The 25,252-nt window shown below is 39.0% G+C and overlaps 1 protein-coding gene across 1 annotated transcript; it reads right to left on the reverse strand.

Moving 5' to 3' along the window:
* Positions 1–38: 38 nt before the first annotated feature.
* On the reverse strand, positions 39–24,907 carry sytl4 (synaptotagmin-like 4). Its single transcript, XM_080900615.1, has 17 exons — positions 24,608–24,907; positions 23,220–23,409; positions 14,324–14,539; positions 12,345–12,454; positions 12,105–12,216; positions 11,834–12,019; positions 10,878–10,992; positions 10,712–10,802; positions 10,505–10,599; positions 9,535–9,627; positions 8,896–9,074; positions 8,419–8,521; positions 7,507–7,668; positions 5,678–5,783; positions 5,496–5,604; positions 5,171–5,379; positions 39–700 (listed from the first exon to the last, which is right to left on the reverse strand). Exons 2-17 carry the CDS (start codon positions 23,336–23,338, stop codon positions 552–554), a joined length of 2,154 nt encoding a protein of 717 aa, XP_080756741.1. The 5' UTR covers positions 23,339–23,409; positions 24,608–24,907; the 3' UTR covers positions 39–551.
* Between the last annotated feature and the right edge of the window lie 345 nt (positions 24,908–25,252).

Genomic DNA, 25,252 nt, shown 5'->3' on the forward strand with positions numbered 1-25,252 from the left:
GTAAACAGTGTTACCAAAGATAAAATGTTCTTTATTGAAAAACTTCTCATGCAAGTTATACAAATAGTAATGTAAATGCACTGGTATGGATTAAATAAAGCAGAATTTCTTAGAAGCGACAGCTGAAATACTGCATAACCAGTTTGTTTCAAATTGTTTTCCCACACCAGTATGCATCTCGACACAAATAAAGAGAACTGTGAGAAACTGCCAAGTGCTGTGCATGATTTTGAATAGCTAGAATATATATACAGTTTGAATTTTTAAAAAAGTGACTGCTTTAACAAAATAAATCTGTTGTGGTGATGCTTTGGCACGCTTCCAAAAGGTTAACACCCATCTGCAGTTTGGGGGCCGTGTTAAAGATGAACCCCGTGCAGAGAGAGCAGGTGTGAGCAGCTGTGGAGTGTCACGACAACAAACTGGGTGACCGCTCACTTCAAGAGACCGGCCTGCTCTGGTGTGACAAGCTTGAGAAAATAAAATTAATCCACAATCCCATGTTAGTCTCACAGGACACAGCTTCTCATCATCTCAGGCGTGTGCTGTCCTCATTTGCCCTTCGCCTTCCCCATAGTGGAACGCAGTGTAAGAGTGCCCTCTGCCCATGAGTCCGGGTACTGCATCATCTTCTGCCAGAGACTAATCTCCTCTCCAACCGAGTCCAGCTCCACCTCCTCTTTGCCCACCTTTACTGTGCCTGCAGGGTTAAGATTGCACAGTCACTGCAGAATCTGTTTTTCTCATTAATAATAGTAAATTCTACAACTGTTTTTTCTCAAAGATGCTTAATTTTTGTATTTTAGTTTAATTGTAAAACCCATTATATTGGCATGAATTTCAATTCAAGTCATCTTTACTCCACTGTGACATATTGCTTGCTTTTAGGCTGACCAAATGTTAACAAACTAAATGTAGAGCAAAGAGTTTCAAGGACAAATATATTTTATATGAATGCAAATTTCCCAAACCCCTTGCTACTAAATATAGCACAAGGAAGCTAAAGCTTAGTCTTAAGGATGTTATTTCTGTTGTTTTGTCTTTTAATCATTTGATTTTGCTGGGGATACATCCATCAACAGCACATCTTTCTCCCATTACATTCCAGAAAGTTCTGCATAGCGTGTGATTGTGGTCAAATTTCCCAATGCTGGGTGTAGCTTGAACAAAGAGGGTAACATTTTACTTAGCAGGAGGAAGTAGCCTTTCAATGAAAGCCAGACCTTAGAACAGTTTGTTTTACATTGTTGATTTCTGAAAACAAAATTTGTATCTCAGTATGAGAGGTGAGGGGGACGAGAGATAAAAATGCTGTGCAGGCCCACATAAAGGACCATGTGGTCACTCCTGTCTAGGGATGGGTATCGAAAACCGGTTCTTGTTGAGAACCGGTTCCCACTGTTTCAATTCCTTGGAATCGTTTGCCATTTTTGCAAACGATTCCCTTATCGATTCCAGTCGCCCCGAATGACGTCACCACGTTGCGGAGCGTCATTTACCTGGCAGGAAACATGGCGCCTAAGCGGCTCAAACGCTCAAAAGTTTGATTATACTTTATGAGAACCGATGACAACAGGGCAACTTGCAAAGTAGATATTTCATTTAAGGGAGGAAACACTACGAATATGCAAAAGCATTTGCTCACAAAACACGCGATGACACGCGTTTTTAATTCCGCTCCGGACTCGTGACTCTCAACCCAGCAGCAGCGCTAACGTTTGCACGTCCTCTCCCGTTAATGCGGCAGGTAAATAATCAACTAACAGTGCATATCTGGGGGAGATGAGTCTGCCTACAGAGATGAGGTGGAGCGGCTGTCTTCATGGTGCAAGGATAACAACCTTCTCCTAAACACGAAAAAGACCAAAGAACTCATAATTGACTACAGAAGACACAAGACAGAAATCCAACCACTAATCATCAGCGACGACTGTGTGGAGAGGGTGGCAGACTTCCGCTTCTTGGGAGTCAGCATAGAGGGAAACCTATCCTGGAGTGTGAATACCTCTGAGCTACTGAAAAAGACACAACAGAGACTGTACTTTCTGAGAGTGCTTAGGAAGAACAACATCACACAGAGACTGCTGGTGTCTTTCTACAGAGCCTCCATCGAAAGCATACTAACGTACTGCATAGGCATATGGTACGCTAGCTGCACAGTGGCTCAGAGGAAAGCACTCCAGGGAGTAATCAACGCTGCCCAAAGGACAATCGGCTGCCCTCTCCTCAAACTGAAAGACCTACACAGTTCCCGCTGCCTCAAAAGAGCCCATAACATCATAAAGGACACCTCACACCCTGGACACTCCATGTTCGAACTGCTGCCTTCAGGTAAACGGTATAGAACAACATACACAAGGACTAACAGACTCAAACACAGTTTCTACCCAATTGCAATATCATGTCTCAATGCTACTAAAAGCAGATGACTTTCATTGCCCCTGTTGTCATTTGTGCCCTTGATGTTGGAATGCTTTCAGACATGTTTTGTTGGATGCGCTAAACAAATTGACTGAGTGATTGATTGTTTGAGTGATATATCAACTAGGTCGTATGTTGAGTGTCTGTATGGGGCCTTAGGCCTGGATTGCTTGGGTGTATCTACGGTATGAGTATACTGTATTTTATATGTATTTCTATCTTTTATATCCTATCATTATAGTTTAAGTATTTGATTATAGTTTTTAAGTATTTATCTTTTGTGATGTTGCACTGACCAGAGACATCTTTCAATTTCATTGTACCTGTGACAATGACAATAAAGAATATTCATTCATTCATTCATTACGTTAGCGCAATCTGCCTTATTACAAGACCTGCCATTACTGTACATGTAGGTGACCATGATGAGTAGGGATGGGTATTGATAAGATTTTAACGATTCCGATTCCATTTTCGATTCTGTTTAACGATTCGATTCTTTATCGATTCTCTTATCGATTCTTTTTTTTTTTTTTAAAAAAAGGAGAACACTAAGGTCGATTAGCTCAGAGCTTTGTTTTATATCTTCTCTTTGAACAAGATAGAAATTTAGGAGTAACATGGCCTTACAAACCCAACAGTGAGATCTTGAGAGATCCAGCCTACGGCTCTTCAATGGGGTGTCACAGGGTCCCCAGGAAAAAAAAAATTGTAAATGTAAAATAATAAAATAAATATTCTTGTGAGACATATCACATATTGACGGGGTCGGGTTATGTTAAAAAGTATAAATTGTTATACTTTGTTCATTGGTTCAAAGGTACCCCACACTTCTTTTTTTGTTTGCTTGTTTGTTCTGGTGTATTTTTCATTTGAACTGTTACTCTGCCAGAGTACTCATATTTACAAGATGGCATTGAACGCCCCATTGGTGTATCAGGAAAACTATTTTGTACGTATGTTCCTTGAAGGGGATTGAAGTCGTTCTTTTTTCCACCGCAGCGAAGGGCTAGGAGTAGGAGAGGAGCTGCTGTATGTTTTTGTTATCGAATCGATCTGATTGTGAAATAAAGCATATGCAGTGAGAAAGCAACTCCAGGAGTCATCCCTGCCTTAAAGCTGCAACATTCTTCTGTAGCAATAACAAAGTATAACATAAATTGTTCTGTGGCAATTACACAAGAATATCCAGTAATGTCCCTGCCTACAATTAAACACATTCACTTACCAAAAATCGGGGGCATCTGCTGTGGCAAATGGGTGCAAGCCTTTGACCACAAACTTAGACACTGCTCGGTGACATTAGTCTATCCTGGCCTGAAAGGAGACGCTACCAGTAGACTGCAGCGAGAACTGCCAGCGAGCGCCAGCCAGACTCTGTCTGTCTCTCTCATCATTAGGGATGGGTATCGAAAACCGGTTCTTGTTGAGAACCGGTTCCCACTGTTTCAATTCCTTGGAATCGTTTGCCATTTTTGCAAACGATTCCCTTATCGATTCCAGTCGCCCCGAATGACGTCACCACGTTGCGGAGCGTCATTTACCTGGCAGGAAACACGGCGCCTAAGCGGCTCAAACGCTCAAAAGTTTGATTATACTTTATGAGAACCGATGACAACAGGGCAACTTGCAAAGTAGATATTTCATTTAAGGGAGGAAACACTACGAATATGCAAAAGCATTTGCTCACAAAACACGCGATGACACGCGTTTTTAATTCCGCTCCGGACTCGTGACTCTCAACCCAGCAGCAGCGCTAACGTTTGCACGTCCTCTCCCGTTAATGCGGCAGGTAAATAATCAACTAACAGTGCATATTATGTTAGCGCAATCTGCCTTATTACAAGACCTGCCATTACTGTACATGTAGGTGACCATGATGAGAGAGATTGTCCGATTGCCCATAAATAATATCTGACAAATGAATTGGTTTGTTAACAGGTTATGGTTTCATGTTTTGTAAGATGATTGTTTTGTTTTTTTAAATACTGACTCACATCCCTTTGTGCATGTGCAGTTTTAAGTGCATGAAATGGGAGATGACGTTCATTGTGCTCATTTTTCATTCAAAAGTTCTTCAAACTTAAATATATTCCAGAGTCAGAGATGTTTTTCCTCTTTGCTTTTCCTTGTTGAAGTGCAGGGGGACTGGAGGGACTTTTGTATCAAAAAAAAAAACCCCAAAAAAACCCCCCCAAAAACCATGCAACTTTAAAAGACACCCACAAAATGTACCTAACAAATACAGGTAATACTAAAGGAAGAGGAAACTGCTTAAAAAAATATATAAAAATACAAATAATTAAAAAAAAAAAATACTGGCAGCTGCTATAGCTACCACCCAGTCTCTCAATGGATGTGCCTATGGTACAAATTTGAAAATCCTAGGCGACTTTCTTCTCGAGTTATCACATTCCAAGATTTTTCTGAAAACTTCTGACCTGGATGTTGAAATAACTGAGATTCAAACTATCACATTAACAAACTTGGGCGTCCATGTTGCGCGCCTGCCTGTTACTGTGATGAAAATACCCCATCAGCCTTTTACAGGTGAGGGGTAACAATGGTTGCGAACCTCAAAATCTTTGTAGTTTAATGATTTATTCCACTTGCTGGAGACAGCAGCAAAGAAAAAAATAGTCTAGTTTATCTCCCCCCCCCCCCAAAAAAAAACAGTCCATCTCACATATGAGCTTTAAAAGCCAGGTGAAAAAGACGACACCAGGACTTCATAGATTTGATCATTTACCTTCTCCGGAGCTGAGGCGGACACCTCCCAGGAATTCATTGCTGTGCAAGGACTCTTTGTCCCACACAGTCAGCTCCAGACACATCTCCTTCAGCTGCGCCAGAGTCAGCTCCTTGTACACGAATGTTTCATTGTAGTGGGGGTTCAGGCTCTTCTTCATAACTGGAGTCTTCCTCTTTGAGTTCTTTGCCTTAGTTGGGAACAGGTAGCTGCAAAGCCACAAACACCAAACTAATTTAAAAAATACAAATTCCCGTTTAAAAACCATGAGTGCGTTTATTTTTATTTTTTTATTGGTTTAAGAATTGGACAGGTGATCACCAACCCCTTCACAAAGCTATCCGATGTGCCTCCTGACTTCATTGCCATCAAATTCTTTGCCTCCTTTATTAGGACATGCAGCTCTCCTCCTTCCTCCACCCTGGCTTTTTTGTCTGAACGGGAGAACAGACGAGCTCAGAAATTTGAAGCAAAGCCAGAGATAGAAACAGCCACTTTTTTTTTTACCTTTGGTTTTCTCAGCTGTTTGCTTTTTAGGTGTGACAAACTTCAAGGAGATAATCAATTCCCCTTTGTACTGAGCAAAAGCTGAAGGTGGCACAACAGAGGCTGCCTGTTTGAAAAGACAAAAAAAAAGAAAAAAAAAGTTAATTTGTACACATGCCAATGTACTAACATGGAAACTCAAACCTGTAAATATATAAGACAACATCTGTAACAGCCAGGCTCTTTTCTTCATAGCTAATCAATACTGTTGCTTTGATTTAAATTGATTGACATTTGGGCTGCTCACTCTGGTCTGTAATGTGCTTTTTATTATTCTTGCTGCTTGCTGAAGCCATCATTTTGTCCGGTCTCCTGCACAAAAGCCACTGCTTTCATCCAAATGCACTGATCTACAGGTCAATAAGTTTCAGGGCGTTTTCCCACCTGCAGTGTTTAGTCCATTTATGCTTTGTATTCTGTGGCAAGGGTCTGTACGGGCTAGCATCTAGCTGTGAAATAAATTTTTCATCTTCTCCAACAGTCCAGAACACAACACCTCCTTTCTGCATTTACTGTTGTTGCTTCTGCCACAGACACATCAGGCCAATAAGCAGACTGATTACTCTCTATCTAGTGACGCATTTTGTTTTGCTTGGAGTGCACTTGGATTTTTTCTTTGTGTAAAAACAAATCAAATCACAGTGAAAAGCTACAAACTCATCAATGAATTCTGACCAGATTTAACAAACTATAGGTGTTAAAATGCCCTCAATGAAAAGCAGCAGTCCACAGAGGAAGACTGCTAGTGTGGATGCAGACAACGTGTAAAGCGTGTTCACTGTGGCTTTATCTCTAAGTAATAAAGAAAAATAAATCCAGCAAAAATGCAGGGCAATAGAGCACAAGCGCAAACGCTTCATCTAAATCAGCCCTCACCTGGTTTTACAGTGCTGCTTACAAAGACTCCCATGGTATGATCAATATTTTAGAGATCAAATTAAAGTTACATGAGCTTTATTAAGATTTATTTACTGAACTTTCTATAATTAAACCTCAGACAGCAACTGCCAGCTCAACCAAAGGTAATTTCTACAGTAAACAGCTCAAACTGGATCTTGTGATAACACAGCAGTTGGGTTTTACTGGTTTTCACAGATCATGTGACCTTACCCAAACAACTGCAGTTTATTGTCCATGTTGTAGATACCCGTATGATGCAATTCATAAAGGAAGAGACATCATTCACAGCAGCGTTGATAGAATTATAAATTAGTACAAAGGCTATTATTTCAGCCTGATAAAGGAAGGGGCTACCTGGTGCAGCTCTCCTTTGCTTAGAGACCCTTCATTCAAATTCTAGTTAATTCATAAAATGTTACATGGCTCTGGATAAAACAGTAAGCTGATGATGAGTGGTGAGGAAGGAGTAAATGTTTCAAATAGAAGGGAGACATTGCCTGTGTGAGGTCTCCTCACTTTAAAGTAATTGAGGTTTAAAGGTCACAGTGTCACTAAGAGAGGAATCTATCAGTAAACACCTGCTGGCATTTTGCAGATAAACCAATTAAAATCAATATTTTAATTTGTTAACCGTTTCATCTAAAATGGTCCAGCTTTGTTTGTATTAGTCACATGGTCGAGGTAGTCATTCAGGCTTCCTTCAGTGCTTAAACTGGGTGGGGCATCAGTGCACGCCCCCGATACGCAGTTTAAAATGTGTGCAAACTCCACCTATTCAGCACAACGCAGATGTACACTCTGCATCGGACCTCATGGGTAAACAAGCCATTTGTTGAGTTTCAACATAGCTACGAGAAAACTCCTTAAAGAGCACAGAATCTCTGCTCTACCTTTGCCAGGAGAGCCATGCGCTCCTCCTGTGGGGAGTCGAGGTCTCTGCAGTCCAAGGGGATCTCCACCTCTCCCAAGAAGGCGTTGCGGCTGAGGCGACCATGATGCCAGACTGATATCGAGAGGGAGCGAGTGGACAACTGAGAGCGGTTGATAGAGTACTGGTAGAAGAAGAGAGGAGACGTGATGATCAAAAGCCTGGTAGATAATTCTCCAACGCGTGGCTTTGAGGAGCTTTTTAGCCCATAGTTGAATCTCGTCAGCTCACCAGGATGCCACAACCCACACAGTTATTCGCCGCTCACATTTTCAGTGAAATGTGCAATATTCACAAAAAACAAACCTTTTTTTTTTTTTTTTTTTTTTTTATACTGAATATGTATTGACCCATAACTGATTGACCCAAAATGCCCATTTTAAGCCAAACCCTGATCTGCTTCTGAAACAGCTTTGTAGTTTCAAATTATAATTTACAATCTGGTTAAACAATATGATCTCAGGTGTGGGTGGTGAAATAATTCACACCACTGCTACTGCTTCAACCTCCAAATGTGGACATTTCAGTCTTTTAAAAGTAGACAGGAACACAAACTATGACGTGAAAAATTGAGATTATTTAACAACAAAAAAAACAAAACATGTTGAGATGGATCTTTCTGGTTAATTTCCCTGTCAACAGTTTGCTACTCTGCTTAAGCTGACTCTACACTGAAGGCTGGGACTAAAATCAATATTTGACAACAGCTACTCTAATCTGCAAAGTCAATATCAACCTTAAGGTCTCCGTAGGTGCGGTCATTATTTGCAGCAGACATGGCGCAAGGTCGCTAATAAGGGAGCGTCTTTAAGTCAACAGGGTAAGATCAACAGTTGGAGTCCAGTTAGGCATGAGAAAAATGATAAATCATCACCTTTAAAGTTTCACTGTAGACTGGGTTTATAATGTTTCTCTTGGTGCTGGTTTTCTTTTTGCTCTGGCGAGATTTGTCAGGGAGCAGATAACATTTGACATAGCTGTAACATAAACACAGAAGCAGGTCAAATCATGAGTCTCCCTGTCATTATTACTGCTCATCTGTTGTATCTCCTGACTAAATGCTGAGAAAAATGTTTGTCTGTTGACACTCAATTTCCTGTGAAGCTCAACTAATCAGCTCTGGGATGTGTTTACTGAGACTCAGTAAACACAGTAACCTCTTATCGACATTGATCAAAGCTTTGCTTACATTACTGAGGGGTGTGTGCGCAGTAGAAAAATGTGTAGTTTTTAGGCACAATCAACAGTGCTGCTTAATCTGAAGGTTAAAGTTTGACTAAACTTCGCTTTTAATTTTAAATTCTGCCAGTTGGAGATCGATGTAGGTTTGGAGTGTAGTGAAAGCTCTTACGGGTTGCAGACACTCCGTGCAGCATCGCCATAAGCCAGCTGATGACACTCCTTGATGAAGACCTGGAGGCTCTGGCTGCTCTCGTCGTAACTTACAGAGAACACAACATCTCCCTTCACCTCCACACTGTCAAAGTCTCCAGCTTCACTGTAAAGGCTCATCATGCTGCCCAGTGTGCTCTGCATGATAACAAACGATCATTAACGATGCCTGCATTTGTTTCAAGTTGATGACAAATATTCAATTTTAGTTAATAAGTGGAGAAACAGACTCAGTGCTTCAGTTTAAAAAGTAATAGCAAGGGAACAAAGAAGCTACAGATTGAGAAAAATTCTACAAAGATACAGAAAGATTGTTAGGGACAAATTGAGTTAAGCATTGTCAGGATGTTTCGTAAATCCATATTAATAGCATTAAAGTCGTCTTGGTGACAGCTTTGCCTTCTATTCAGGCTCTGGTAACTATAGAAACACTTTGCTGGACTCGCACTATCGGTTTTGCACTTCCTAACGCGCTAGAGGATTTCCTGAGGTTAAAGATCCTTGTTCAGATAAGTATCAGCTCTGTTATGAGACACGTAATGAGCTGCACTTCAAAAACTACTTGAGAGACCTAATGCGAGTTCTGTCATTACTTTACCTTTGAGCCACGCAGGCTGGAGGAATTTGAGTTCATCGTTCTTCTATGAAAGCTAACCAAGCTGTCGATATCTTCTTCCTCTTCTTCATCTTCCTGCGGCACCACAATACACACTTAGCAAGTTTATCATACACACACAGACTTTGAGACCCAGCAGAATCATCTAGTTTCAAAAAGGTATTTGAGGTTTTCAGAAAAATAAAAGTTGATTTAATAACCATTTAGCTATTGACTAAATACCCACCAAATTACCGATCAAACCAATGGCATTTTAATTTAAAGGGCAGAATATATCAAAATTTATTGATCACCAAATGGATTGACCTGGATTTTGCTAACACAATGCACACTTTTCCAGCAAAAAAAGATCTCCAATGATGGATGAAGGGCGTGCCCAACAGTTTCTCTAGCTTTCCAATTTACACTCACTTCACAAAGTGAGTGGCTAGCAATGTAGACGTGAGAGGCTTAGGGGTTAGCCTCCTGTTGCATGCCCAACCACCACCTTTATGCAAGTTATTACACAACCGCCTCCATCACTTAACAGACAGACAAGATTTCATCTGGAGGGACCGTCTTTGAAAATGTTCACAGTTATTGCTCTTTTAAAATAACAGAATGCCACCTCTCGCCTGCCTTTGCCACTCAACCTTGTGAAAGTTAATCTGGCTTGAATGCTGTTGATATCCACCACGAGAACAACTACTTTTGATCAAATCTAACAGCCCAGAATGTCACTTCTTCTGCCCTTGTCATCACCTCTGCTGTCAAAAATCATCCTTAGACATACTTAAACATCCTCTGAAACTGGAAAGGTAGCACTGGGGATTAAAAGAAGGCAATAAAATGGTTGCAGGATCCGTTTTTGATGATTCTTTCACATAGCTACATTGATGGAAACAATGTTATCCTTGGTAATTAACTTTAATGTGACATTATAAAATCTAAGCAGCTACACACACACACTCGCCTGTATATCCAAGCCTGGTACAGATCTGCTCCTTTTGCCCAGTGATGCCTCTGATGTGTCACGTTCATTACGCAGGTCCAGTGTTGATGCATACTCTAATGAACACACCAGCAATTAAATACATATAATGAATACAGAAAAAAAAACACCACATTTTTGTTGTGATTACAGGGAACAACACTGCACATGTTAACAGACAATACAAACCTGCAGGTTTTGTGCCTCGCTTGATGCTCTTCTTAAAGAGTCTATCAACATCCAGCTCTGGGTTTACAGTGGAGGATTTTACTTCTGGGGCCTAAAGTGACCAGAAACAAGATGCAGTCAGAGAAGAAGGTGGCGAAAATATTTCAAACAATGAAAACTATCTTACAGTGTTGATCTCTGCGTTGGTGGTTTCACTGCTGACAGTATCTGCTTTGATGGAGACAGTCAGACTGGAATTACTGGATCCTACTGGGCTGGTTCGAACAAAGCTGTTCTCCTTCCTGGTTGGCAAAAGAAACAGACATTTAACAACTACAATAAAGACCTTTTTTGTTCTAATATACAAATAAAAACTTTTCGTTTTGTAAAGAAGTCCCATTAGCCTCAGATTTGTGTTTCATTTCAGTTGTGTGACCTCAGTTCTGAAATCGAGAATGGGAGAGCACTTTAATTAAAACTACTTTGGTGGATATTTGAGGCCTGTGACCCTACTTAGCATACAAACTGAAAACTGTATTAGAAACAAGCCCCCAGCTGGGCTTCCTAATTTAGATGGGATATTATGCTGTTCATGATCCCATTTCTAAGGATATAGCACAAATCAACACATAATTATACTGACAGTAACACGAACAAGTGTGAAGTCCAAGGTCAGATATGATGGAAACTTTGTTTAGATATACTAGGGCCTTACTTTGCAATAGTTTCTCATTTTTTTAAGTACCAACACAACTTAGAAATGATTAACAACTAGGTGAATATAGGAGATTAAATATGCTGCTTTACTATACTGCAACATCACTGAACTTTTGAGAATATTTACATTGTAATAAGTTCTTTCATTAGTACACAAACATTTCAGGCTTAATAACAATCAAATGTAGGTTAAAATGGCTTTAATTGCTCTACTTTCTCATAACGCTGTCACATAAATATCATTATCTGTTAGTTTAAAAATACAGTCTGAGTTTTTCAACTTTTATGATCAGACCCCACTTTGATCTTAACGGTGTCAGACTAAATACTCTACTCAATTAGGAGCTAAACACCATGTAGAAGAGAGCTAAATGCTGCTATTCCGGTCTCAAAAATTGCTATTTGATCAGCTACATCTGGGTTTACCTTGGTTGCTCAGGCTCGGGGGTCACACGGCCAGACTCCGTCTCAGTTTTAACGCTGGCTATACTGGAACTTTCTACAGACTCCGTGTCACTGCGATTTGAGTTTGATTGGACCTTTAATTCTTCCTCCTCCTTTGATTCCAATGATGCCCTTGAAGTGATGGATCCAATATAACTGCTTGAATTACTGTCAACAAAAATGCGAGTTTGAGAAGTGGTTTAATGAACATTTTTAAAACCAGACAAAACTGATGTTAAGAGTGACAGCACACCTGTTGTCAACCATCTGAAGTTTCTGCTTCGTCAGAGACGGATACTTAGGAGGACCTGAATTTATTTCAGAACTACTCAACAGGACTTCACCTGCTGTCTCTCGTTTCTTCGCTATAAACACAGAACAAAAAACAAACAAGAAAAAAAAAAGTGAACTGTAACGTCACTGCTCTGACTGCAGGCCGGCTGATGTTTACATAACTAGCTCAACAGTTCTACTTCCTGTTAACTGTACTCACATGGCTGCTTCTTTCTCAGGGAGACTCTCACTAGGTCATGCCCAGGTGTTGTAGAGAAACGGTTGACCCGCTGATTGTAGAACCAGTCACCCGTTCTTTTCTTGACATCACTAGAATCCCATATAAATATTCATCAGTTAACTAACAGATTTGTTAATGGTTATCCAACAAGGTGTGAGCAGTATGTGACCAATATGTGAGAGTGCAGAACACGACATATATAGTGATTATCCTGAAAACAAGCAGTTCTGGGTTTTCATTGATGTTTCTGTTAATGCCCAAAAAATGTTGCAAGACAACGAGGAGAGGAAGAGATGAGTGGTGAGATACATTTCACACTGCATAGCTGATCATCAACAGATGTGGTTTGCAAGACCAACAGTGATTTTTCATACAACTATTTGGTTATTTATTACTACTATATTGACAAATACAGTAAAAATCTAAAACAAATGGGTTAAACCAGATACTCTGTCTGGATGGCACCAATAATATTGTGAGAAAGTTTAGAGTCATTTTTCACCAGGATGTCCTTTAACGCACACATAAAACAAAACTTTAGGACTGCCTTCTTTCATCTGTTCAGTACGGCCAAAAATGACATAACATCTAATTACTCTGTTACTCCAGAGTTGGACTATTGTAATTACCCATTATCAGGTTATTCTAAAAGCTCATAGAAAGCCTTTGGTCCAAAAACACCACAACAAGCACTAACAGGAGCTAGAAGGAGAGATCATATTTCTCCTTTGTCAGGTCCCATCACATCTTAAAGACCTCTTAGTATCATATTATCCCTATAAACAACTCAGACTGCAGGTTTACTTCAGGTACCAATCCCTTCTCCTTTGGAACCAGATCTCAGTTCATCTTCAGGAAACACCCTCTCTACTTTTAAGATCAGTTTACAACTTTTTGATAAAGCTCATATTTAGAGCCAGATCAGATGAACCTGAACCATAATTTTGTAATTCTGTTACAGGTTTAGGCTGCTGGGGGCACTTTGTATTATACACAATGCAAAATAAAACCTAGCAAATCATCATTAGTCTCAAAAGCAATTCATGCGCTGTCACTTCACGTGACAGAGCAATTCATGTGTCTGTTGAACTTGGATGAATACCAAAAGCAGCTCTTCCAGTGGCTAGTCAAAACCTCCCAGATGCTGTCCGCTGACTTATCCAAGTTACACAAAAATGTTCATGTATCATAGAAGTGCCTGACATGTAGGAACACCCAAGAAGACAAACAGCTGACTGGCACTGTGTCACCTGGAAACCTGAAGGACCAATCCTATAGCATCTTTGTAAGCCACTGCAAACCTGCATCAATGATGAGCTATATTCATAACTGAGCTAATTAATGGGCAGAAATGAATTGAAAGGCCACATATTTCTGAGGCAATGCAGACTTTAAAGCTCAGTGGGCTATCATACTCAAGAATTGGCAAAACCAAATTTTTCCTGGTTAAGAATTGGCTTAACCAGGAAAAACTGGTTTCGCCAATTTAAATAAAAATATCAATAAAAATCTTTTACCCTTCAAATCACCAAAGAGAAAAATGACAATAGAGTTTTAATTGCTTTAATATGTGATTAAAAAATTACCATTATAATTTTCTGGTCAGTATCTGCATTCAAAACTACACAACCTGCTCTCAAAGTTGGTGAGGATTTTGGACAAGGATGAAATATTTCTTTTCAGCCACAATGGGCACCTTAAATTATTCTGAACCAATCTTATACATCGTCCTAAAAATATTCGTTTGTGTGTAAAATGTGGAAGAAAATCTACAGTTGAAAATTGTCAAGGCAGTTTGCTTTGAGAAATGGCTGCTTAAGTATTTAAATATTCAGAAGCACGAATGGGAATCTTACTTGGGCTTTGATGGAAATCTCTCAAATATAAAACATCAACCTAACCCCACACACCCTGTTCTTTGAAGATACAATATTTGTTTAATTTAAAACGTTTCTTACGATTCTTTGGCACACACGTTGCACAGCCAGGATCCATCGGGCAGGACCATCCGGCAGTTGCGACATACGACGTGATTGCACATCTTACACTGGCTGGAAAAAACAGTCAGTCGGCTCAAAGGCTCCAGGCATCGGCCACAGCTATGCTGACTGTATTTTTCACTGGCACGTTTGGCCCCTTTCCTCTTAACATCCTGCAGCTCTGTCTTCAACTTCCTGAGCCAAACACGCCACACAAATGCCACATAGTCAGTTTCACTTAAACAGTCATATGGCAAAGTAAACATTTTGCTGGATTTCTTTAAAAGAACAAAACAAAACAACCCAAAAACAAACAGTACATGAAGTAAGTTTTTAAACATATACTTTTTGTAAATGTTAAAGTATAATTTTATTTCAGAACTTGTGGTCATTATCAAGGTGTAGTCCATAAATATTACTCAATTACTGTAAAGCCTGATATAAAGAAGTAATAGTGCGAGACAAGAATTATGAAATTAAAATAATATGTACAGTGTCTTTGTTACTCAGCTTCTAGTGTAAATTTGTCTTGTGCATTAAAGAACTTGGGCGGAATGTTGTTTAATTTTTTTAAATACTTGTGCAAATAAAATGAGACATTGTTGCTGATAACAAGATTAGACTTTACTGCAATACTTCAATTCAGCAAAATATGTTAACTTCAGAGGGCAGGTGGATTAAATTCATCTGCATTAAGCAAAACTGACAATTTGGTAAATTGTCAGTTTTGAACAAATTTCTAATCTGTAATGTACAACCCACCCCAACACATGTTTACGACTTACAGTGTACAACAACAGAAAAGATTTACAAAAGCAGGACAAATGCCTAAAAGGCTTAAATATCTTAAATTACAGAATAAACTTAAGCAATGAAGACTGAACATTATAAACACTAGAAATTAAACATCTTAGCAAAATACTGAATGTGTCTCAATACAGTCAAAATATTGGCCTCAGTTCTCTATAGCCGAGTCCTCAGTCTAACAATCCTGCACTGAAATCTCTGCAGAGGTTTCTGGAACGACTTCGCCTGCTTCCAAAGTGCACAGTCAGACGAGGCTTTAAGTTCTTTTTCTTTAACAGAAGAACTTAAACTGCAACAACACTTGCATCAAACAGAACATGCATGCATTTTTTTAACCTTACCGAACACCTATACTGTTTAAAATATGTTGTCTATAATATGTTTTATGATGGGCCAGATGAAGGCCACAACATGAAACATATCAGATAAACAAACCGTATGTATTCCCGGAGCTTTAGCTTCTTCAGGTTCTTTTGACTGCTAATTTTATACAGTTGCAGTTTTTAAAATGTCCTGGTGACCACATCAATGCTAATGTAGATCATACTTTAATATAAGTGCAAAGTTTTGTTGTTTTTTCCTTTTATAAAGAAGGAGCTTTGAAGTAGAAACACTCCATGCTTCATATGATGCACCGAGTGTTTCTTCTACACACCTCTTCACTCTGTTCGTATGTACACCACTTTGTATTTATTAGTCATTAATAATCTCTGGCTCTCTTCCACAGAGTGTTTTACGTTTGTCTTTCTCCCCTTCCTCACAACCGGGTCATGGTAGGTGGCTGCCCCTCCCTGTGTCCTGCTGGAGGTTTTGTCCTGTTTAAAGAGAGATTTTTTCTTCCCACTGTCACCAAGTGCTTGCTCATAGGAGCTCATCTAAATTTGTGGTCTTCTTTTCTCTTTACAGTACAAAAGTGCCTTGAGGTGACTCTTGCTGTGATTTGGTGCTCTATGGATAAATATGAGTTGAAGTAAAAGTGAGCAGTCTCAGATACTTTTCAAGATGCTCGTCAAGCGCCAATAGCTCCAGAATGACTTAATGATATCTAGCACTGCACAGTGCACTGTTGCCTCATGGTAACAGGGTCCCTACTTTGAGGGAGTTTGCATGTTCTCCCCATGTCTGCATTTGTTACTCGAGGTAGTTCAACTTCCTTTCAGAGTCCAAAGACATGCACATTTGGTTAACTGGCGATTCGAAATCAGCTGATGTAAGATAAAACGCTTTACATGTATAGAATGAAGTTCTCTACAAATATATTTTTAGTTTTAAGCACTCTGAGTGAACAGTAAGTGTGGAAAAGCACTACATTGCAAGTACATTACATAGTGTTTTCTTCATAATGATGCAAGACGGGGGACCTATGGACAAGGTTTCCAAACAATATTAAATAGATGAAAACAGAGGCTCATTCAGAAAGCGACTAAAGCAATATCTGTGGAATTTTAATCCAGTTGCAACTGACACATTACAGTTTTTGATTGCTATTGTTATTTTATTGTATTAGTTTTGTCATTACATTTCTTTTTGCAGCATTGATATTTTGAATAGATGTGCATTTTGTTAAAACTAAATGGAATTCTAATAAAAACAAAACAATCAGCAACAGTCAAACAATGAATCCAGATGCATCTAATACTGTAAGAGGAGGGACTTCCGGGTGTCATGGCGGATTGAGTGGACGCGTTTGGTGGTAGCTCCCTATCAGGAATTTAAAACACCGAAAACTCGTCAACAGACAATTCAATTGAGCAAAACGAATATAATTGGTGAGGAATAAGGCAAAAGGAGGCCAAAATGCCAAGGGGACATGATAAAGCCGCAAAAATAAATACCAATAACGCAACAGGACAAGACTGCACGAGCCCCGATGGCATAATTAGAGATTCGGCTGGCGAATTACTAAAAGCCATCGAATCATTGAAATCAGAAATGAAACAAGATAATGAAAAGCTGAGAGAAGGCATTAACACGCTACAGCGGGAATTGGGCGGTAAGCTCGACAAGATAAAGGAGGACATAAAAACTCTGTCGAAGAGAGTGGGGGAAGCCGAGGATCGAGTGGGAAATATAGAAGATGTGACAATGGAGTTAATTGAAGCGCTCCTCCAAAGCTTGAAAACACAGAAATTTATTCAGAACAAGCTGGTGGACCTGGAGTCAAGATCCCGCAGAAATAATATACGCCTGGTTGGAGTGGAGGAAGGCTCCGAGGGGAGATCTGTCCAAGACTTTGTCTCGGAGCTGCTACAGCACGAGATACCTATACCGGCCGGGCTAGAACTTAAGATCCAGCGGGCCCATCGTATCTCTGTACAGAAACCGCGCCCTGGAGAATTCCCACGTCCGATTCTTATTAATTTCCAGGAATTCACAACGAAAGAATTCATACTTCGAGAAGTTTGGAAAAAGAAGCAAATCCAGGTGAATGGCAAGACGATCTACTTTGATCATGACTATGCATCAGATATTGTTCAAAAGCGCAAACAATACAGAGAAGTTAAGCGGATACTAAAGGAAGCGGGAGTGCGCTTCCAAACTCCCTACACGAGCATTCGGATCCACTGGCAGGACGGAGTCAGAAACTACGGTAACGTACGAGAGGCGGCTATGGAGATGCAGAGGAGGGGATACGATGTCCAGATCCCGGCGGCATCTGAGGAAGACGATGCGCTAAGCAGAAGGTGTCGAGAGTGGAAACGGGCCTCAATCTCCCATCGAGAGCAAATTTCTTCCCCGAGGCAGAGAGTTAAAAAAAAATTGGAGGAATTTCAGAGAAATGCTGATTAGTTCGGGGGATATCTTCCCCCTGTTACTGATCAGAAAATTATAGGCCTCTTAAATTCAAAGTTCTGGAGGAGCAACACCGGATGGAGGTAAATACGTTGGACTAAAATTTGGGAACTACTTTTTCAGTTCTCAAATATTTCATAGGGCCCTCCTTTACGGAGGTTTTTTACCCTAGATCTACCAACGGGGTCATGGTGGGAGACAGTTTCTTCCTACTAATTGGGAGTCGCAAGTTTGTGTTTAATTTTTGTTTAATGTCTAGTAATATTGTTTTATTTTATTTTCTTAAACTAGAGGGGATGATCATTGCACACTGTACGAATTATGAGTGGTGTAGGTAAAATAAAAATTATTTCAATCAATATCAATGGTCTGGGGAATCCAGTTAAAAGGAGTAGATTGCTATCTAAATTGAAACGACACAAGGCACAGATTATATTCATTCAAGAAACTCATATGTCAAAAGAAGAACATGAAAAATTTAAAAAGTTTGGCTATGTAAATTCCTTTTATAGCTCATGTAAGAATAGCAGACGAAGAGGAGTTATAATTTTATTAGCTAACACGGTAAATTTCGAAAAGTTAGAGGAAATCTGTGACAAGGAGGGTAGATATGTTGCTGTCAAAGGGAGGATTAATAATGAAGTGGTGTCCCTGATAAATGTGTATGCCCCTCCAGAGGACAACTCAAAATTCTATCAAAAACTATCTGAAAAAATTATAAGCTTTAGTGAAGGGACCTTGATATGTGGGGGCGACTGGAATTGTATATTAAATCATACTAAAGATACTACAAGCAAAAAAAGACGCAAAGATAATAAATCTAAATCTCTTAACTCATTAATAAAGGAAGCGGATCTCTGTGATGTATGGAGAGAATTACACCCTCTGGAGAAGGATTATACCCATTTCTCAGCAGCCCATAAGGTTCACTCTAGGATAGATTTTTTTTTGATAAATAGAAATGATAAACATAGAGTCACAGAATGCAATATTGGTATAGCCGACTTGTCGGATCACAACGCCATTCATTTGACTATTCACCTACATAATCAGAATAAGAAATTATTATGGAAATTGAACATTGGTATTCTCAATAATGAATCTGAGGTAAAAGAGATCAAAAAAGAAATACAAACCTGTATTGCCCACAATAAGGATGATCAGATAGACCCAACAATAATTTGGGATACTGTGAAAGTAGTAACTCGGGGGTATTTGATATCAAGGACCAGCTACCTCAAAAAAATGAAGAAGCTTACACAGTCCAAATTAGAACAACAATTAAGGGATTTGGAAAAAAAAAAGCATACAGATTTGAGTCCTGATTTGGCCGAAAAAATCAAAAACGTAAGAAAACAACTAAGTGATTTGACTATGGAGGAAATAGAAAAGAAACTGAGATTCACAAAACAAACATTCTATGAGTCTGGCTCCAAAGCAACTAAAGTATTGGCTAAACGGTTAAAATTAATGCAAATAACTAATGCAGTCAACAAGATTAGAGATCCAAATACCAAGGAACTACTATATGAACCAACACAGATAAAAAACACCTTTCAAGAATATTATAAAACATTGTATAGTCAACCGGATCAGAAAAATGGACCAGAAATTGTAGAGTTTTTGGATCAGTTAGACCTCCCTTCAATAGGGACAACTCAAAATGAACTATTAACTAAACCAATTACAAAGGAAGAACTGGATAAGGCAATAAGGAGATTGAAGACGAATAAAAGTCCAGGGAGTGATGGGTACCCCAATGAGTGGTATAAGACTTTCAAAGAGGTTTTGGCCCCTATTTTGATAGATTCTTTTAATTGGACAATAAAACACGCTAAAATTCCACCTTCCTGGAAAGAGGCCATCATCACAGTCTTACCGAAAGAAGGTAAAAACAAGGAAAACTGTGATTCTTATCGCCCAATCTCCATCTTAAATGTTGATTATAAACTATTTACATCTATAATCACAAGACGCCTAGAGCTGTTCCTTCCTGATCTGGTGGATGAAGACCAGACAGGGTTCATTAAGGGGCGACAGACACAAGACAATATACGACGCACATTGCATATAATTAATGAAGTTAATAGAGAAAAAATCCCAACAGCCTTAGTGAGTTTAGATGCTGAAAAGGCTTTTGACAGAGTCTCTTGGATATTTCTTTTTGCTGTTTTGAAGAGAATGGGCTTTGACAGTATCTTCATTAAGTGTATACAATCCCTGTATCATAGGCCAATGGCTAGAGTTAAAATAAATGGGGACTTGACAGACAGCTTTGAGCTCTTTAGAGGAACTAGGCAAGGTTGCTGCTTGAGTCCAGCTCTTTTTGCTTTGTATATTGAGCCTTTGGCTCAGTATATACGGCAAAGTACAGACTTAAAAGGGGTTTTTGTTTCCAAACTTGAACAACGAATAGGTCTTTTTGCAGATGATATAATTATATATCTACAGGATCCTGATACGACCTTTCCTTGGCTGTTTAAAGCATTAAAATATTTTGGTAAAAACGCAGGATATAAACTAAACATCGAAAAGACTCAAGTACTCTGTCTGAATTATTTCCCCAAAGAATTATTACAAAATGAACTTAAACTAAAATGGGATTCAAATAAGATCAAATACTTAGGTGTCTATTTAACTAGTGATACAAGTACTTTATACGAGGCAAACTATGTGAAGTTTAGTAACACAATCCAAAAAGATCTGATTAAATGGGCTCCGCTTGTCAAGGACCTTAGCTCAAGAATAGAGGTAATAAAAATGAATGTGCTTCCCCGGTTATTGTACCTATTCACCTCATTACCAGTCCAAATAACAGATGCACAGTTTGGTAAATGGGATAAATTAGTTAGTAGATTTATTTGGAAAGGGACAAAGCCAAGAATAAGATTTAAAATACTTCAATCAGGAAAAGAAAAAGGAGGACTTGCCCTCCCGAATCTCAAGGAATATTTCTATGCAGCCCAGCTGAGATATACTGTTTACTGGTGTTCATCAGAATATACTTCAAAATGGAAGCATATAGAGTTAAATTATTGCCTATCATGTCATCCACTAGCAAGATTGGGAGAAGAAACTACCCAGCCCACGAACAAAAATCTCATCATTGAATTTACTATTAAACTCTGGTGGACAATAATGAAGAAATATAGAATTACAGAAGATTGTAAATTGCTGATTTGGCCTGCATACTCTCGAAAATTCCAAAGTGGACAATGGGATAGCACATTTTTAAGATGGGTCAATAAAGGAATTACAGCAATGTGTACATTAATAGATGGGACAACATTTAAATCTTTTGAGAATCTACAGAAACAATTCGGATTGGATAAATCAGATTTATTTAGGTACTTTCAATTAAGACACTTTTACAATACAGAAATTAGAAAGAAGCTCTCGAGAGAAAGAAATCGTATAATAGGAACAATAACAGGTGCATATAAAAATCTTCCATCAGGAATTCTGTCGAAATTATATGATGGCCTACAAAATTCGAATAGGAATGAAACATTATATATTAAACAAAAGTGGGAATCGGAACTACAAATTGAGTTGTCAGAGGATGATTGGCGATCCTTATGTCTCACACAGCATAACTCCACTAGCTCTAGACGATGGAGAGAATATGGCTGGAAAAATGTGATTAGGTTTTTTATTACTCCGTATATCAAAAGCAAGCAGTTGAAAACACCCCAACAATGCTGGAGATTATGTGGAGACTGGAACGCCAATCACTCACATGTGTTTTGGAAGTGTAAATATATTAAATCATATTGGGAAAGAATCGCGGCAACAATGACGAAGGTGCTGGGGTATGAAGTACTGTGTGAGGCACGAGTAATGTATTTTGGAATATGGGAAAATGTAAAAAAGGAGGACTGGTATTTGTTTAAGATTATGTTGTTGTCAAGCAAAAAGGTGATAACAAAAAATTGGCTGAAAAGCGATCCTTTAAAACTGGAAGACTGGATGGACGTAATCGAGGACATATATACAATGGAAAAAATGACTTACACTCTGAGACTGAAATCTGATAAACACCGAAAACAGTGGACAAAATGGATAATTTATAAGTCTCAGTCAGCCTTATAGGGCGGGACCTCTCGTGGTTTTTTTTTTTTTTTTTTTTTTTTTGTGTATTTGTTGTTGTGTTATTATTATTATTGTCTTGTCCGTATGTAATACAAAGGAAAAAGTACAAAATAAAGAGTTAAAAAAAAAAAAAAAAAAAGAAATCATGTTAGCCTGTTGCTATGTGGTTGCTGGGCAAAATGATGGCATCATTACATCTGATATAGATAAAAACTTTCTGGAGTATACGATGTAACTGGGTGGCAAGTTGGTTGCTCAACTTCTGATCACATGGGATGAGTTGGCATCCAAAGAAACAAGCACATACAAAGACTTTGAGTTATAGTAAGATTATTTTGCATTTAGCTCACTACTTACCACTTACTGCATATAGCAGATGATAATTTACTATATTACCTGTAAATTGAAAGCTGCAAAAACACAATAGTCATGATAATTCTTTTTGAATTGAACTAGAATATCATTTCTGAATTTAACAAGTATTTATTCCATTGTTGCCATTGATATTTTTATATCGAAATATGTTGAGTAGTAGTTGAGTAGTTTTGTGATTTAGCTAAATTCCATTCATTAACCAAAATGTACATAATATTGTCAAACCTTTTATGTTTTCTGTATTTTGCTATGTTTCAGGCTCAATGGATTGTTTTTCTATAAAAAAAAAAAAAAAAAAAAAAAAAAAAAAAAAAAAAAAATACTGTAAGAGACAGCAATAAGTATCTAGAGCCAACACATTAACAACAGTGACACTGACAGTGTTTTTGTTTTGTTTTTTTCTTTAAAAATAAAATCAGATTACAATATCTATATCTTTTGTTCTCCTATTTTTGTCTATTATTTTTATCTATGAAAACCACAAAGCCACCATGCCAATATTACTTTAACTGGATTAAGCTACTATCATCCAGCTCTTAGTTGAACCCTGACAATAAATATCAAGTCCCTACAAGTATCAAATGCCAACTGGGCAAATTTCTAAATAATTAAAATACTATCTGAAAAGTTGAATATAACGCATGGGAATACTTTTGTGAAGTAAAAATGGCTAAAAATAAAACAGAATAGAAGTGCAGTAAAAAAATAAATATATAAGCGGCAGATATGAGTTGATTTTGGTACTTCTAACAACTAAATAACAAGTGACTAACTGACAGGTGTGGAAAAATTAGGAGCCTCTTCTCACCGCACACGCTGGTCCTCAGCCTGTCTCAGCTTCTCATCTCGTCGCAGCACCTCCAGGATCAGCTCCCGCTCGGATTCAGACAGGAAGCCCAGGTTTATCATGTCAACAGCCTCTGGCATGGCGTCTGTATCCAAGAACCCTTAGTGCAGGTGAACTGGCTCAATCGAGTCACTTTTACATCGAGATGTCACTGAGGACAAAGCAAGAACATCAGGAGTTGAGCGTTTACGCAAAAAGTGTTTTTTTTAATTAAACCTTCCAACTAATGCTTGACTTTACTACAGGACAACCTGCTTTCCTATGATCTCCTGTAATGCAAGCTCACCAGAGCCCTTGAGTGAAAACAGGAACTTAGTGACTCGAATCCCTGTGACGACAATACAGCCAGACAGAAACAGTTGTGTTTATGTGGTTTTAATCAAATAACTGGGAGACGACTGAGTGACCTTTCCTTCTTCCTGTTGGCTTCCATACAGGGAAGTTGCTGCTGCCAGTATGCCATCCTGCATAACTCAGCTGGAGATTTCTCATTGGATTATTTAAATCTCATGCCAACATCAACAGCAAAGCTTGCCTGGTGGGAATACTGATAAAACAACCAGGAATACTTTCTATTTCAAGAGACGACTCTGGAAGTTTCTGGCTGAAATGACCTAAAGAAGAACCAGGATGTGAGAGGATTTTAAAATCCCACAGAAAGCCTCTGCCCCGGTGAAAGCAAAAGACAACATGAACTTGGCTACGGTGCATGGTTCCCACCCTCTAAGGATACAGAGAGCAGGGTGGAGTTCAGGAGCTGAAACATTAATTTAAACCCAGCATCAGCCTTGTCATCTGTCATGTCCCCATCTGAAACTTTATGCTCCATTTAAACTCCCCGCAGGATGATTTAGGCAGGAGCAAAATGAGGCAAGCTGTGAGAAAGCTCCCGTTTCTAAGCACGCGTGGAAAACGTGATAACTTCTTCCTCATTGTTTGAATGCCTGGAGCCTGTTATTATGATGAAGGGTTGAAGAATACCTGCAGGGCAACTTAGTGAGAGAATAAGCTTCAAGGAAACGGTCAATACTCTGAGTTAGTGAGCACGTAATTCTTTACCAATCGTAAACATAAAGGAGGTAAAAGCATTAAAAACAATAAACAACGCTGACAGATTTAAATACAGACTGGAAGAGTTAAAAAAAAGAACTCGACTATGAGTCGCTAACTGCGCCTTATCTGAAAGTCTAATTAACGCTAACGTTACATCAAAAGACCGCCTGAGACTTCCCTTTTTCCTGCTGCACAGACCGGTCTGTAAACTCTACACGTTACAACTGCTGCGAATTTTACTAAATAAAAATAATTTAAAAAAAGGGCTCGGACTCATTAAAGGAAATTAAACACACCTGTTGGTAGAAGTCCACGGAGAACAGCCACTATACGACTCGCAACTCACTCCCGAGAGAAAAGACAGGCAAAAGTGATACCAGCAGCACGCGAGCTCACCGCGCGCTCACAATCACACCACCGGGTAGGTACACACAGCTGTACTCTGCTTCGTGGTTAAAACACAACCGTGCCCGAGTCTCCTTAATTGCTGATTTTGTGGCGGAAGATAAGTAAAGTTCGCAGGAGACGCTCAGGAGCGCCTCTCTCTCTCTCCACATTTTCCATGACAGGTGCTTTTCCTTTGCTCTATTTACCGGAGGAGGGCTGGGTGTGGAAAATCTCGCCCATATCTTGGTTTCCTTTCTCCCCCCAAGCTGTTTTTTTCTAATCCTTGGAAACTTGGAACAAAGTGCATGCATATGCGCTTTTCATTAAAATTTGCACCTAAATGTGTGAAATTCAATATGCAAACGAGAGAGAGAGAAGCACAGCAGATAGTTACACATAGTTGTAATACCGGGCTATTATTTGTTGTTAGGGCACAGCCATAAGAGAGCAGAGCATAAAGAAAATGATTTCTGAGTTTTAAAAAATGACAGCAGCTTTTAAGCCTGAAACACATGTCGTTTAAATAAAATAAAAACAACAACAACAAACTTTCA

This window comes from Rhamphochromis sp. 'chilingali', assembly GCF_963969265.1.
Source record: "Rhamphochromis sp. 'chilingali' genome assembly, chromosome: 13".
Classification (NCBI taxonomy): Eukaryota; Metazoa; Chordata; class Actinopteri; order Cichliformes; family Cichlidae; genus Rhamphochromis; species Rhamphochromis sp. 'chilingali'.

Coding starts and splice junctions, on each gene's coding strand:
- sytl4 (XM_080900615.1), bottom strand. CDS start 23,338: ATGCCAGAGGCTGTTGACATGATAAACCTGGGCTTCCTGTCTGAATCC. Junction 12,217..12,344: donor CCTGAGAAAGAAGCAGCCAT/GTGAGTACAGTT, acceptor CTGTGTTTATAG/CGAAGAAACGAGAGACAGCA. Junction 9,075..9,534: donor CCAGCCTGCGTGGCTCAAAG/GTAAAGTAATGA, acceptor GTTATCATGCAG/AGCACACTGGGCAGCATGAT.